Below are 15103 nucleotides of genomic sequence, written 5' to 3' on the forward strand. Positions count from 1 at the left end.
GAGGGGCGGCGGATACACGTGCTCCGTTCCTTTGACCCTTTAATGGTCGCGTCGTCCAAAGGCCACCAATCCGCCACCGATTCGTTAGTTAATGGCAGCTTTCTTCACCAATTGGCTATCCGAGGTACGCCCCGCCGTCCAATCGAGGCGCGTTACTGGGTGACCTAGCAGTTGCGCAGAGGCAGAGAGCTCCGGGGCGTCCCATTGGCTGGATCAAACCTAAGCGAACCTCTGATTGGCTAGCGTAGCGCGAGGGTTGCAATTCAAACGCGGGCGGCGGCCCGCAGCCCCGCAGTTGCCCTTTCGTCTCCACACTCCTGTCTCGGTGCCAGCATCTCTGGGATGGCCTCGCAAAACCGCGACCCAGCTGCTGCCAGCGTTGCCGCCGTTCGAAAAGGAGCCGAGTCCTGCGGGGGCGCCGCCCGGGGCCCTGTGGGCAAGCGGTGAGTGGTGCGGAGGCCACCCCGGGGCCTTGGGACACATGAAGGGGTACCAGGAACGCAGGAAATGGAAGGCTGACGGCGCTGCCAGGCAGCTCTCATAGGTTGCCCTGCGAACGCTGGGGTTAACATGCGCCAAAGGCTCACCTGGGTCCTCCTGTAGATGATGAGCGCCCGAGCCGAACCTGCCTTTGAAGAAGGGGCAAGGCCTCCTCCATGACAACTCTTTAGGATAGTCGTGTGGGAAATGGTGTATCACCTCCACAGTAGCCATGCCCCCGAGTAACCCCGACTTCTCTTTACAGGCTACAGCAGGAGCTGATGACCCTCATGGTGAGTGACTGTGTGTTCCTAAGATCAATTGGCCTGCCTCCCCACCCCCCACCCAATTATCAGTAACCTTTACTGTGTCAGGCTACCTGCTAATACGGGTGTAATTCACTCCCTTATGGGAAGCCCTTTGAACGCCAACCCTCACTTGAGCACGGCAGCTGTCTATCAAGTCAGGCTTATCTAGGCTCATCCCTACTTTTTTGGCCCCGGCTCTAACCTTGCTCATCCCCACCCTTCTTGGAATTGCTGATCCTTAGAATTCTCTCCTGGTGGTCCTTTGCTACATTACCCCTAAGTAGCAATCTACATGTTTTAGTGACGCTTAAATTCCTGGTGAAAATCAGATTTTGGAGGAAAAGTTTGGAAGCACGGGAGGTGCTTCCTGCTTCCCTCCCTCCTAGCCTGCTCGTCAGCCTGTGATTTGGCTCTAGCCGCTTTATTCAGAGGCAGAGTATGATGCGGGCAGGGCAGGCTCTCACCCAGTGATCCCTTTTGCTGCCCCTGAAAGTGGATGCCGGAATCCAGCAGTTGGGTGTTGTTTCCTTCCTCAGATGTCTGGTGACAAAGGAATTTCCGCCTTCCCTGAATCGGACAACCTGTTCAAATGGGTAGGGACCATCCACGGAGCAGCCGGCACTGTAAGTGGGCAGCACTTTGCTAAGTGTGGGGAACTTTGCTGAGGAAGTGAACTCCAAGTGCTAGGTGGGCTTCAGTCCCCTGGACCTGGACCCAGGCTCTGAGCCCCGCGGCCATGTTCTTTCAGTGTGAGAGGACTCTTCGAGCAGTGCCACGATAAAGTAGTAGGGTGGGGGACCTTGGCTTGTGGGAGGACACCAACAGCTTCCAATTACTGCACATCTGGTGTTAAGTCAGAAATTGGGTCTAAGTTCTCACTTTAGCAATTGAGATACTAGTCAGACCACTCTGGTATCCCTCAGGATGCCAGATCACAATCTTTGGACCAGAAGGTCACCGACGTCACAGGAAGAAAGCACCATTGGCCAAGTTAACATATAGCTTGCTAGTCAGATGCAGACACACTCATACGTTCCTACCTGCATGGCCCTTATTTGGGGCTTGGATGGAATGTGGGGCTGCCAGAATGGGGTGGGGCGGTGCACAGGGTGAACAGGGGACTTACTCTGCCCTTCTCTGCCCACATGTCAGGTATATGAAGACCTGAGGTATAAACTCTCCTTAGAGTTCCCCAGTGGCTACCCTTACAATGCGCCCACAGTGAAGTTCCTCACGCCGTGCTACCACCCCAACGTGGACACCCAGGGCAACATCTGCCTGGACATCCTCAAGGATAAGTGGTCTGCACTGTATGATGTGAGGACCATCTTGCTCTCTATCCAGAGCCTGCTAGGAGGTAACTTCTGAGACCCCCACCCCATTCCTACACACCCTGGGCGTCGGCCAGGGATCCTCTGAATGGGCCTCTGTCCTTCTGACTGTTCTGACCCTATCCACAGAACCCAACATTGATAGCCCTTTGAACACACATGCTGCAGAGCTCTGGAAAAACCCCACAGGTAGGACTTTGTCCAGCTCAGAATGATCCTTGCCAATGTTCAGGGGCCCCTGGGGGCTGGGTTGGCTTCTCCCACATCCGCCCTGCTGCTGCTTCCATACTCACATAGATGCAGGGGTCTGTGAATAGAATATATCTCTTACTCCTTTCCTAAACTCTGGAAACCCGCCTATCGGAGCCAGCCAGATGGCAACACGGGTATCTGCTGGATGGGGAGAATGGCCCTCCACCCTATCCATCACTCACTGGAACCCTGCATGTTCTCTTCTAGCATTTAAGAAGTACCTGCAAGAAACCTATTCAAAGCAGGTCTCCAGCCAAGAGCCCTGATGCAAGCTGCCCGCCTCTCTTTTGTGTTGTCTTTTTTCTTAGACTGTCTGTCCTTTCTCCTTGATTTCTAAGCTATGTTGTATCTTTGTTTTGTTTGTTTTTTTAAATTAAGTCTGCTTGAACCCTTACAATGTATATTAAATAAATACACGTTGATTGTTTTTGTATGAATTGCTGCCTCAAAGTTCCCCTCAGCCAGAGGATGGGTGGGAGGATGGGAGGCAGTTTAAATCTGGGCTCTGGCCCATCGTCTACTGGGTTGGTTGGAAGCAGCTGATAAGACAGTGGGATCACTAAGAAGTGACCTTGTGGTGGCACATGCCTTTAATCCCAGCACTTGGAGGCAGAGGCAGGTGGACTTCTGAGTTTGAGGTCTACAGAGTGAGTTCCAGGATAGCCAGGGCTACACAGAGAAACCCTGTCTCAAAAAAACAAAAACAAAGTAGTGACCTTGCGTCTTTATCACTCTGTGTGTATCTCTTCACCTCTCGAGTGGCTGTCACATAGTGTGTATTTGCCTGGAGGTATAGCTCCCTGGCAGAGACCCTGTTTAATCGAGTGAGGTATCAGATTCAATCCCAGCAGCAAAAATCATGTCCACTTCTGAGCATGTGCTAGGAATGCATGTGACCATCAGGAACAGTTCTAGTTGGGATACAGAGGAGACTAAACCAGACCCAAAACTCAAGGACCTGCAGGAGAGAAGTGCCAGGCACCCACTTCCTTACATGTTAAGAGATCTGGGGGATTGGGGAGGGGGGGACCCGACTCAGGTTGCCCTGGAGCAGGTCTATGCTCTCTCTGGAAGATAGAAAGATTGAGCTCTAGACCCGGGTGTGTAATTTCATCTCCACAAGGTATTATGGGCCCTGCCCAAGTTGTCAGCTCTTAAAGCAACTGGTTATGCAGCCCTGTGGGAAGAGGGAGGGGGGAGGCAGAGGGCCTGGCCTGTCTGGAATGCTCTGGGCAGCCCCTCTTAACTACTGTTAGCTCCTGCAGCCATGAGTGAAAAAAAATTTTTTTTGAGTTGAGAAATTAGTGGTGTTCATAGTTTTCTCTTGGGCATAGAGCTTTATAATCCATCTGAATGTGGACAAACCCACTTGGGATCTTGTTAAAATGCAGCTCTGCTAGGAGGGGTAGCAGGAGAGCTGTGTTTCTGGTGAGCCCCAGGTCACTTTTGCTGTGGTCTAGTTAACATGCGTGTTATTCAGCAAAGGCCGTGCGTTAGTTGGAGGAGTTCTTGCCTGTCATCTATGAGACCCCATGTTCAGTCCCCAGTGCCACACTAACCTAGGGTATGCCTGCCATCCCCGCACTCCAGGAGGTACAGGCAGAGAGTTCAAGTTCATCTTTGAAGTCATAGTTGGGGACAGCCTGAGCTTCACCCTATCTGAGGAAGGGAACGTGAGGCAGGTGCTGGTAGTGACTCACATAATCCAGCACTTGGAAGCAGACACAGGTGGACAGTTAGAGTCCAAGGCCAGCCTGGTCTACGTAGATCCTTAGTATTATATTATCAAGGCTCCATCTCAGAGGTCTAGGTTCAAGAGGGTGGCCCAAGCCTGTATGTAATTCTAGCACAGGAAAAAGGCGTGGTCCTTGAAGTAACACAGGAGCCAGCCAGAACTGATAAGAACAGGAGTGCTCAGAAACTGGCACTAAATCCACGTAAATACTCAAGTGGTTGTGTTTGTGTCTGCCTTGGAAGGCTGTAACATGTGGTCCTTGACGATTGTGCTTAGTCCTCTGTGTGGTCAACTGACCCACCCAGATCCAAAGATGCAGAGTTGTAACTAGTTAAAAGCCAAATAAGGAGCCGGGCGGTGGTGGCGCACTCCTTTAATCCCAGCACTCGGGAGGCAGAGGTAGGAGGATTTCTGAGTTCGAGGCCAGCCTGGTCTACAGAGTGAGTTCCAGGACAGCCAGGGCTACACAGAGAAACTCTGTCCCGAAAAACAAAAAAACAAAACAAAAAAAAATTATTTATTTTATGTATATGAATACACTGTTGCTGTCTTCAGACACACCAGAAGAGAGCATCAGATTCTATTACGGATGGTTGTGAGCCACCATGTAGTTGCTGGGAATTGAATTCAGGACCTCTGGGAGAGCAGTCAGTGCTCTTAACTACTGAGCCATCTCTCCAGCCTGAGACCTTCTCTTAAATAAAAGTAAAAAGATGTGTGGGGACTCAGTCTCAGATGCTGTAGAGCACTGCAGTGGGAAGAAAGTAGGGTGTTTCTGGGGTGCAAGCACTCCAGGGCAAAGTAGAGGCTGCCCAGTAGCTTGCAGCCTCAGGGTTTGCAGCCATATCAAAATGCTTAGGTGGCTGGAAGAGTTCAGGGGGCAAAATGCCTATTACTGCCCCAGGACTGCAGTGGGGAAGGGGCAGGGGCAGCTGCTTAAGGTTCACCTTGAAGGTAACCGAGGCTAAAAAAATCCCTGGGCACAGCTGTGGCATGAGAGGGCTAGAAAGGGGCTCTTGGCTGTAGTTTAGAGCAGAGGAGATGTTACCTGTTTTCAAGAACCAGGCAAGCTGGGCGGTGGTGGCACACGCCTTTAATCCCAGCACTTGGGAAGCAGAGGTAGGTGGATTTCTGAGTTCAAGGCCAAACCTGGTCTACAGAGTGAGTTCCAGGACAGCCAGGACTACACAGAGAAACCCTGTCTCGAAAAACCAAAAAACAAACAAACAAAAAAAAAAAGAATGATGGCAGGCTGGGCGTAATGGCGCACAACGTTAATCCCAGCACTCAGGAGACAGAGGTTGGTGAGGTTGAGGCCAGCCTGGTCTACATAGTGAATTCCAGAGTAGCCAGGGCTGCATAAAGTGGTCCTGTCTTTAAAGAAAGAAAAAGAAAAAAGAAAAAAAGAAAAAAGAAAAAAAAGAAATGTGACTCAGTGGCAGAGCATTTGCCTAGCATTCCTTCCTCTGTTCTGTCTCCAGAGAGAGTCAAGCAAGTGCCTGCATTTATTAAATGACAGTTGCCATGTGGCAGTGCTAAGCACTTTACACACAGGTCCCCTTGAACTCCTGTCCCCCACTAAATATTCGATACCTTTGTTTTACAGATGTGGAAACTAGGGTGGAGAGAGGTTGAATTTGTCATAGGCAATGAGGATTCAAATCCAAACAACCTGACTCTGCACCTAAAGTACTATACTCATTTAAGGAGGACACGAATCGGCCAGGTTCATAAGGGGAAAGACTTCCAGGAGTGAGGAAAAACTCCACCCTGCCTCGGGATAGAGTTTCATTTTAGCTAGGCCATTTCCCTTGGCCCTCAGGAGCTCAATGGAAGGGGGCTGAAGGGGGAGGTGGGGGACTGGGGCAAGAATGATTGCCAGTTTTGCGCCTGGAACGCTACATCTTACTTGTGTGTAAAGTGTATCCATCCGGGATGGGTGGACAACTCTTCCTCCTCAGCAGGGCGGCCTGCAGAGGGTGAATGTACCACTCCCGAGATCCAAGAGGTTCCAGAAATGGTGTGGAAAAGGAAAACCATTGCCTCTTCCCTGGTTCCGGCTTCCGCGCACCCTCACTCTATCCGTCCCAGGTGCCTTTGCTTGACAGCCTCATCCTGCGACCTCCCTCTTCCAGTGCCAGGCACAAGTGCGGGCCATTTGCCCAGATGCCCAATGCCAACGCCAGCTGCTGGTAGCCCGCTGCGAACCTGGGAGCTCCGCCCAGCACTCTGCTGAACAAGCTTCTGGCTCGTGTGACCCCTCCTTCTTTTCATACCCAGCCAGGCAATCCCTAAGATCCCTTGCCCTCAATCAGTCGGTCAGGTCAGCTTTACATTGTCAGCTTTTATTCCTTCCAGCCACAGAGCCCAAAGGAGCAGCCTTCCCCTGGTGGGGCAGGGAAGGCAAAGGTGGGGTTGCCCACGCACAGGGGACCTGCAATCTGGATGGACATGAACAAAGGCCGGCTCCTTACTGAACGCCCTCCATCATCTTCAGAAATTCTGTGGAGAAGAAGAGGGACGAGGTCAGGCGGACCGATCAGGGCACGGGGGTGCCTAATTGTTAATGGGTAAATTGCACTAAGCTGTGGGAGCATCGTATGGGCCCGCAATAGAGTGGGAAGAGATTTAGCCTATTCCCTGCCCCCCACACAAAGCCAAGAGCACTAGCTGGCCCTCACCGTCGAAGTCAATGCGGCCGTCGTTGTTTTTATCACCATCCTTCATCAGAGATTCGATCTCCTCATCTGTCACATGCTCCCCAGAAGCCCGGAAAATCTCAGCCAGCTCCTCGGCATCGATGTAGCCGTCTGCGTTCCTTTGGGAAGGAGGGACGGAGCAGGACACACGGTCAACCTGACCCCAGCCAGCCTGCTCCTTTGCTTTAGGCCTGCAGGCTCCATCTGCTCCCAGGGCCAGGATCCCAGAAGCCTCCTCCCACCCCACCCCCGCCCACGCACCTGTCAAAGATGCGGAAACACTCAGCCAGTTCCTCTTCGCTCTTCCCCTTTGCATCCTCTTTCATCTGGCGCACCATCATGACCAAGAACTCCTCAAAGTCGATGGTACCGCTGCCTGCAAGGAGAAGCCGGGTTGGTGGGTGGGGGCCGCTCAGCCCAGGGTGCGCTGAGCCTCTCCTGCCCGTCCCCTGCCCTGGAGGGGCCCAACTCACCATCCTCGTCCACCTCTTCGATGATAGCATCCAGTTCCTCTTTGGTGGGTGTCTGCCCTAGCATCCTCATCACGGTGCCCAGCTCTTTAACGCTGATGTCCCCACCACCATCAGCATCAAACATGTCAAAGGCAGCCTTGAACTCTAGCAGGGGGAAAGGAGGAGCAATGCGTCAGGCCAGTTGGATTGTCAGCCTCACACCTCATCTCTCCCAACGGCCCACTCTCACTCACCAGCGATCATCTCTTCGCTGAGGTAGGACCTGGCCTCAGCCTGTTGGTCCGTCTGTAGAAAACAGAGAGAATCAGAGTGTGGAAGGGCAGACTCTCACCCCAGCTTCAGCCTCCCCAGTCCTCTCTTGTGTTAGGAAGTGCCCCCTGGGCCCTCCAGAACCAGCAGCACCTCCCAGATATCCCTTGGCACCCATCCGCAGTGCAGAGGGGACACAGGTGATGCCCACAGTATCCCATTTATCTTCGGAACCCCCATCCCAGCAGTGACCTTTTGCAAGTCACTGTATGACTTTGCAGGGATAATATGAAATCAGGGTGAGAGAGAGCTTGAATGTGTTAGCACCATTCAAGGGTGATTTTTCTAGTTTCCCTGTCTCCTAATGCTGCCTGAGACTTGACCAATTGGTCAAGAAATATTTCTCCTGAACTAACAGAATGCAAAGTCTTAGAACATCTGCCAAGTGTTCAGAGGCTGAGACCACAAGAGGTGAGCAGCTTTGCCTCAGACAGTTCTCGGAGGCAAGACTTCCCACTGGGCCATCAGGGTCAACACCACTCTCACTGTCAAATGTGATAGGGCCTTGCCTTGGTGTGAAAGTAAGAAACCATTGTTCTGTTTCAACGTTCTGATTTTGGTATTTAGATAGTCTTGCTATGTAGCTTGGGTTGGCCTGGAACTCTATGTGTGACCATGAAAGTAAGGTTTCTGTGAATTTCTCCAGGTCACATCCAAGCCAGGCCATGTAGGCTTTGGACTTGAGATGGTGAGGAAGGGGTGACAAGTCCCAAGACATTCTCCAGCCAGCTGGCCTAGTTCCTCCTTCCCTCCTCCATCCCTTGGCCTGATCCAGGAGGATAGGCTATTTTTAGTTGGGCATGGGCAATGGCAGCTGGTCTCTGGAGTCTAATTACTTCTTCAAGTGAAATAGAAGGGTACTCAGAAGAAAGTGGCAGCTCCAGGTCAGAGCCCCTCTGTGGAGGGTCAGGGTCTCTAACTCTGGCCTATCACCCACCCTCCTAACCATCATCCGCAGGATTCCTAGAGGAAGCCTTCCTTCTTGGGTTGCCACAGGCTTGGCTGTGCCTACGGAGCCTATGGAGCCTACTCTGAGTCTGCCATGCTGCGGGACTTTTTTGCCCTCATGATCTCCATCTCTCCTAGGAAGCAGACAGGCTAAGACCTTTCCACACAGCTCTGGCAGCACAATAGTACCATCCCAAGCCTGAAGTTGGCCAGGAAGTCATAAACCTTGAGGATCAATTCCCTGACTATCCTGACCAGCCCTCCCCACCCAAGAGAAGCCACGGCCTTCCCAGGATGTCTCCACAGAACTTGGGTTCCCGCAGCCTTTATCATCCACCTTCAGGCCCACAGAACACACAGGTCTAGGACTGAAAGAGGCCCAGAAGCAACCTGTGAACAAAAGTGTGAAGTCCCTTCTTGTCCTTACCATGGTTGCTGGCGACGGGGACTCCTCTGCTGTGGATCGTCTCCTCCGCACTCCACCACCCAAAGGTGCCCCAGATCTTTCTAGCACCCAGGATTTGTAGGGGCATCCTCTCTTCCCTCCTCCCTTCCCCCCAGAACTGGATACCCTGACCAATCAGATGCAGGGGGCAGCAAGCCCCTCCCCTCCCAGAGTCCTAGCCCATTACCTAATTTAGCCAAGGCCCTCTGCAGGGAAATTTAAGCTTCGGAGCAGGTGGCAGTCTCTGACGTTCTCCTGGATTCTTAGGAGGAGAGCCCCGCCCTGCTCTACTGTCTTAGGGAGCTCCTTCCCCCACCCCCAGCACACTTGTTCCAAAATGGGGGAGGATGTTCAGAAGGAGAGCACAGTAGAATGGGGAGAGCCCGGGCTTGACGTCCAAAATTCATTCAAGACTCTGTTTTCCCTCTGAGCCACCTGAATGTGTGTGGATGGTGAGGACCCTCAAGGCACACCTTCCTCCAAGATAGAAATGTCAACCGTGAGCCCAGACGACTAAGTCGCCTAGCTTGTGCTGGGCGCCTAGGGCTGGTGTTTGGCCCAAGAAGGGGAGGTGATACATAGTTTTGAGCTAGTGACACCATGTATTGAACTCCCACAATCTGTGCCCACACTATGCTGAGCATCTTGACTCTGTGATCTCATCTACTATTCATCCTGTGGGGAGGTAACTATTGTAATCCCCACCTGACTGCAGGATAAGTCACACAATCCATAGAGGAATTCTTTTCCCCCACTTTGGAGGGCAGATCTCATATATTGCAGACTGGCCTTGAACTCCTTATGTAGCTGACATTAACCTTGAGGTCCTAATCCCCCCTACTCCCACCTCCAGAGCCCCCAGGATTTAAAGGCATATATCGCCAAGCCCTTTAAGCCCTTTGATTTGATTTATCTTGCAAAAGAGTCTTCCCTGTCAACTGAGCCACTCTCGAACTCTTGGGTCCAAGTGATCCTCTTGCTTTAGTCTCCCAAGTCATGGAGACTATAGGCATGCTGGATTATAGTGCTGGGTGGGAATGCCAGCCTCAACTATACAGTACTCTACCCGCTGAGCTGCCCCCTAGCCCTGGCAATTCTTTTTTCTTAATGTGTAGGGGTGTTTCATCTGCATGCATGTCTGTGTACCAAGTGCAAGCCTAGCGCCCAAAGAGGCCAGAAGAAGGCACCGGATCCCACTGTTGGGAGCCACCACGTGGGTGCTAGGAATTGAACCAAGGTCTTCTGGAAGAGCAGCCAGTGTACTTAAGCACTGAGCCTCGCAGCCTTGGCAATTCTTATCCTTTAACCTTGGTTGTGAAAAAATTAGGACAAGCATGACTCTAGGGACCCACCTAGAAGTGTTCAGGGTAAAGAGAGTGCGGCTCATATTGTGAGGAGAAATGAACACTGGAGGAAGCTGCTCATCCAGGGAAAAGGCAAAGTTTAGAGCCCACTTTTTTTTTTCTTTTTTGAATTTTCAAGACAGGGTTTCTCTGTGTAGCCCTGGCTGTCCTGGAACTCACTCTGTAGACCAAGCTGGCCTTGAACTCAGAAATCCGCCTGCCTCTGCCTCCCAAGTGCTGGGGTTAAAGGCGTGCGCCACCACTGCCCGGCTACAGCCCACTTTTTTGTGAGAACATTGGGTTCTCTAAATAATAAAGACAGCAAGCGTTTTCTGTCCTAGACATTATCTACCTGGAATTATGGAGTTAGGTGAGTGGCCTGTTTGCTGTGCCTTAGACGATTAAAAACGCAGGCTTCTGCTGGACGGTGGTGGTGCATGCCTTTAATCCCAGCACTTGGGAGGCAGAGGCAGGCGGATTTCTGAGTTCGAGGCCAGCCTGGTCTACAGAGTGAGTTCCAGGACAGCCAGAGCTACACAGAGAAACCCTGCCTCAAAAAAACCAAACAAACAAACAAACAAACAAACAAAAAAACCTCAGGCTTCTTTTGTTTTTCTTTATTTTTCCTTCTTTTATTATTTTTTTTTGGGGGGGGCAGGATCTCATGTAACTCAGCTATCCTCAAACTCACCTTGAACTTCCTGAGCCTCTTGCCTCTATCTCCCAGATGCTGGGATTTCACACCCACATCATCATGCCTGATTTTATCTGATGTTGAGAGTTGAAAGCAGGGCTTTGTGCACGGTAGGCAAGCAGTCTACCCTCTGAGCTACATCCCCAGCACACCAGGCTTTGTTTCTATGAGCAAAAAATTCATCCAGCAATGTAGTTACTTCAGTTTGTATTTCTAGTGTGAAACCCCTGGGATTTGGATGTGAGCTTATATATGAAGTATTCATAAATACATATATAGTTATGAAAATATGAAAGGGGATAGCTCCCCCTTCCTAGAGTTCAGCTGATCCTCAGTAGACTGAAAGTGGAGAGTAGAGAGAGTCCAAAGGGAACGTGCCCTGAGAACCCACAGAGTCCAGGCTAAGCAGTGAGGTAGGCAAGGCTCATGGACAGTTGCTAAACCAACAGAAAGAAAATGGAGAAAGCTAAGTCTAGGGCCAGGGGATGGTCCAGACCATCCAAGGAAGAGTCCAAGGAAGGCAGATGGACAGTGGCAACTGGGCTGCACTCTTCCCCTATATATAGACATTCCCAAGAAAGCTCAGAGGAGCCAGGCCAAGCTAAATAAGGCCTCCCCCTGACAGGCAGAAGATCAAGGCACGAACAACACTCAGGGGAGTCCGGCTCAGACAATGCACACTAGGATCACTTGTCTGTGCAGCAAAGGGGAGACAAGCCTTAGCAGCACCCCTCCCCCACTTGTTCCTGTGTTTATTTGGTGAAACAAATAAGAACCAAGGCCCTAAATGTAGCCAAACTGCTCCTATTTTCATTTCAACCTCTCTTCTCGTCTTACATGCTGCTCTGCTCTGGTCCCACTTAAATACTGCCCCAAACACCACCCTTTAGGAACAGCAGGACTTTGTTCCTAATGCTCCCTGTCCACTTCCTCATCTTCCAGATCTCCTCCTCCTGTATCCCTTCTCATATACCCCAGCTATGTGGTTCAGGGAGGGGAAGTGCTTCCAAGAGCTGTCCTCTGACGTTCACACTTGCACCATGTCACATGTGAGCCCACAGTCACACAATCATAATATAAACAAGCAAACAAACCAACAACCCAGTGTGGTAGCTGGAAGAAGGAGGTAAGAAGATGGGGAATTTAAGGCCACCTTCAGCTACATAAGGAGTGCGATGCCAGTCTTGGATACATCTTAGAAGAAAGAGGAAGAAGGTGATGGGGATGGCTTTCTCTGTAGAGTACCAGCCGACCACATAAGCATGGTGACTCGGATTCAGATTCTCGTTAGTCATATGGAACCATAAACCCAGCAGTGGGAGGCGTGGCTGGGCAGGGATGGGGGCTTAATAGATCCATGGTGCTCACTGCTAAACAAATGAGCTCCAGGTGATATTTGAGCTCTGTGCATACACATGGGTACACTACACCACACACATATACATACCACACACACACACACACACACCACACACACACATACACACACACACCACACACATACACACCACACACACACACACACATACACCACACACACACTACACACACACACATACACCACACACACACACACATACACATACACACCACACACACATACACACACACCACACACATACACACACACACATACACACCACACACACACACCACACACACACACCACACACACACACCACACACACACATACCTATACACACACACCACACAATACACATACACACACATATACACATATACACATATACACACACATATACACATATACACATATACACATACCACACACATACACACAACACACACATACACATACACATATACCACAGTGCACCACACACATACACATACACACACATACACCACATATACCATACACACACACCACACACACATACACACACACCACACACATACACATACACATACACATACACACACATACACCACAGTGCACCACACACATACACATACACACACATACACCACACATACCACACACACATACACACACATACCACACACATACACACAACACACACACATTCACACCACACACACACATATACACCACACAGATACACACATACCACACACACACACACACACACACACACCACAGTGCACCTGTGGCAGTCAGAGGACAACCTGCAGGAGCTGGTTCTCTCCCTCCACTATCTGGAACCTTGGAACTATCCTAACAATTCTGTGGCTGTCAGGCTTCCTGGAGGCTACCTCTCTCTCTCTCTCTCTGTGTGTGTCTCTCTCTCTCTCTCTCCCTGTCTCTCTGTCTCTGTCTCTCTCTTTCTTTTGAAACAGACCTTCACTACATAGTTCAGGTTGCCCTCTAACTTGCAATCCTCTTGCTTCAGCCTTCCAAGCGCCTCAACTGTAGGCATGCTGGCCATGCTGCCTGACCAGACTGACCAGATTTCTAGCCATAATGCTAGGAACACAGCTCTTTCCCCCTTCATTTCTTCCTGTCTGTTTACTTGCTGTTTTGAAGTAGGTCTTGAACTCATGACCCTTCTGCCAAAGACTCCCAAGTGCTAGAATTACAGGTGTGCATGATCATACCTGGGTCACCCTCAGCTGTGCACCCAAACATGCATGGTATATACCAAAGGAAAAGTTAATAGTCAGTCAATAGTACAAAAATGTATGGTGTTTTCTTTTGTCCTCACAGTCTGCCTGTAAGCAACTGGGGATTAGTCAGAGCTTCAACTTTCTGCCACATGGGACCATCTCCCCTTTTCTCTCAGGTTTCACTATGTGACCATGGTTGACCTAGAACTCACTATGTAGACCAGGCTGCTTTTGAATTCTCTGTCTCTCTGTCTGTCTCTCTGTCTCTGTTTCTGTCTGTCTCTCTGTCTCTGTCTCTCTCTTTCTCTCTGTCTGTCTCTGTCTATCTCTGTCTCTGTCTCTCTCTGTCTCTGTCTCTCTCTGTCTCTCTTTCTCTCTCTGTCTCTCTCTTTCTCTCTCTCTGGAAACAGACCTTCATTATATAGTTCAGGTTGCACCACTACGCCTGGCTTTTTTCTAAGACTTATTTTTTAATTCTGTGTATGTGTGTGTTTGGGTTTGGGTTTTGTGTACATGCATGCAGTTACCCTTGGAGGCCAGAAGAGGGCGAGGGATCCCCTGAAGTTACTGGCCTCTATAACTGCCAGTGTGGGTGCTGAAAACGGGAGTTCTAGTCCTCTACAAAAACAGTACACGCCGTCAACCACTAGGCCATCTTTCCAGTCCCGGCCTTACTTAGTTTCTTCATATTAAAAATGAACCACTACTGTAACTTCATCCTCTGAGATTGGCATGTGACAGCGTGTGAAATACAATAGGACACCATGAGTCCTAAAAACTGAGACCTTTCTATTCTAAAGGCCAGGAAGGTCCTTCCCATTCAAGAATATATCCTCCATCCCTCTCCCGTGTCCTGGAAGGGGTAGGAGATACTGTCTGAGATTTTGAGTCAGGGTCTTTATTTAGTCCTGGAACTCAACACGTAGACCAGGCTGGCCTTGAACTCACAATGATCCTTCTACCTCTGCCTCCCGAGTGCCAGGGCTAGGATTAATGGCATGAGCCACAGTAACATCACGCCTGGCCTTTGAGATTGTTTGTTTTATTGTCTAACTAGCCAAATCTGCCTGCTAGGTCTGACGTGTAAGCCTTGGGACAGGGAGCAGCCATCATTTTCCCTGACTTCTGCTACCCTGCAGTAAAAGATAAACTGCAAGAGCGTTATGGGATTACCCAACCGATCCCGCACGCGTGGGGAAATTAATCGGCTCAAGAGCTCCACACTAGAAATCTCTGACAAACTGTGCAACCTTGGACAAGTAACAGCTTCACTGGATTTCCTGTGTGACTACTTCCCCCAGGTGAGGTTCAAACGAAACTGGGAAGGCCTACGGTCACTCAGGCATTGGACTGGGGTTCTTACAAGAGCTTGAAAATTTAGTATGAGTATTAGTATTCTTGTTTCATATGAGAAAACCTAGGCTGGGCGAGGCCGGATTTCAAGCTTCTCAAGAGAGAGCCGAGCTCCCAAATGCCGTGAAATTACATTGTCAAGT

The 15103-nt window shown here is 50.4% G+C and overlaps 2 protein-coding genes across 2 annotated transcripts; one reads left to right on the plus strand and one right to left on the minus strand.

The window, feature by feature from the left end:
- The first annotated feature begins 253 nt into the window (after positions 1–253).
- Ube2c (ubiquitin conjugating enzyme E2 C) lies at positions 254–2808 on the plus strand. Its single transcript, XM_031373764.1, has 6 exons — positions 254–443; positions 746–773; positions 1325–1411; positions 1941–2145; positions 2249–2308; positions 2579–2808. The coding sequence occupies exons 1-6, from the start codon at positions 343–345 to the stop codon at positions 2635–2637; spliced, it is 540 nt and encodes a 179-aa protein (XP_031229624.1). The 5' UTR covers positions 254–342; the 3' UTR covers positions 2638–2808.
- Positions 2809–6430: 3622 nt separating this feature from the next.
- Positions 6431–9078, minus strand: Tnnc2 (troponin C2, fast skeletal type). The gene is made up of 6 exons (XM_031373765.1): positions 8963–9078; positions 7512–7563; positions 7279–7422; positions 7067–7181; positions 6788–6924; positions 6431–6608 (listed from the first exon to the last, which is right to left on the minus strand). The coding sequence occupies exons 1-6, from the start codon at positions 8963–8965 to the stop codon at positions 6577–6579; spliced, it is 483 nt and encodes a 160-aa protein (XP_031229625.1). The 5' UTR covers positions 8966–9078; the 3' UTR covers positions 6431–6576.
- Positions 9079–15103: the final 6025 nt, after the last annotated feature.

The sequence above is a fragment of the Mastomys coucha genome, unplaced genomic scaffold, assembly GCF_008632895.1.
Source record: "Mastomys coucha isolate ucsf_1 unplaced genomic scaffold, UCSF_Mcou_1 pScaffold15, whole genome shotgun sequence".
In the NCBI taxonomy this organism is placed as follows: domain Eukaryota; kingdom Metazoa; phylum Chordata; class Mammalia; order Rodentia; family Muridae; genus Mastomys; species Mastomys coucha.

Excerpts from the sequence above, each read along its gene's own strand:
- Ube2c (XM_031373764.1), top strand. The coding sequence starts at position 343 with ATGGCCTCGCAAAACCGCGACCCAGCTGCTGCCAGCGTTGCCGCCGTT. Across the intron at positions 444-745 it reads CGGGGCCCTGTGGGCAAGCG|GCTACAGCAGGAGCTGATGA; the intron begins GTGAGTGGTGCG and ends TTCTCTTTACAG. Across the intron at positions 2,309-2,578 it reads GCTCTGGAAAAACCCCACAG|CATTTAAGAAGTACCTGCAA; the intron begins GTAGGACTTTGT and ends GTTCTCTTCTAG.
- Tnnc2 (XM_031373765.1), bottom strand. Across the intron at positions 7,182-7,278 it reads CGAAGAGGTGGACGAGGATG|GCAGCGGTACCATCGACTTT; the intron begins GTGAGTTGGGCC and ends TTCTCCTTGCAG. Across the intron at positions 6,609-6,787 it reads CGGCCGCATTGACTTCGACG|AATTTCTGAAGATGATGGAG; the intron begins GTGAGGGCCAGC and ends TCTTCTCCACAG.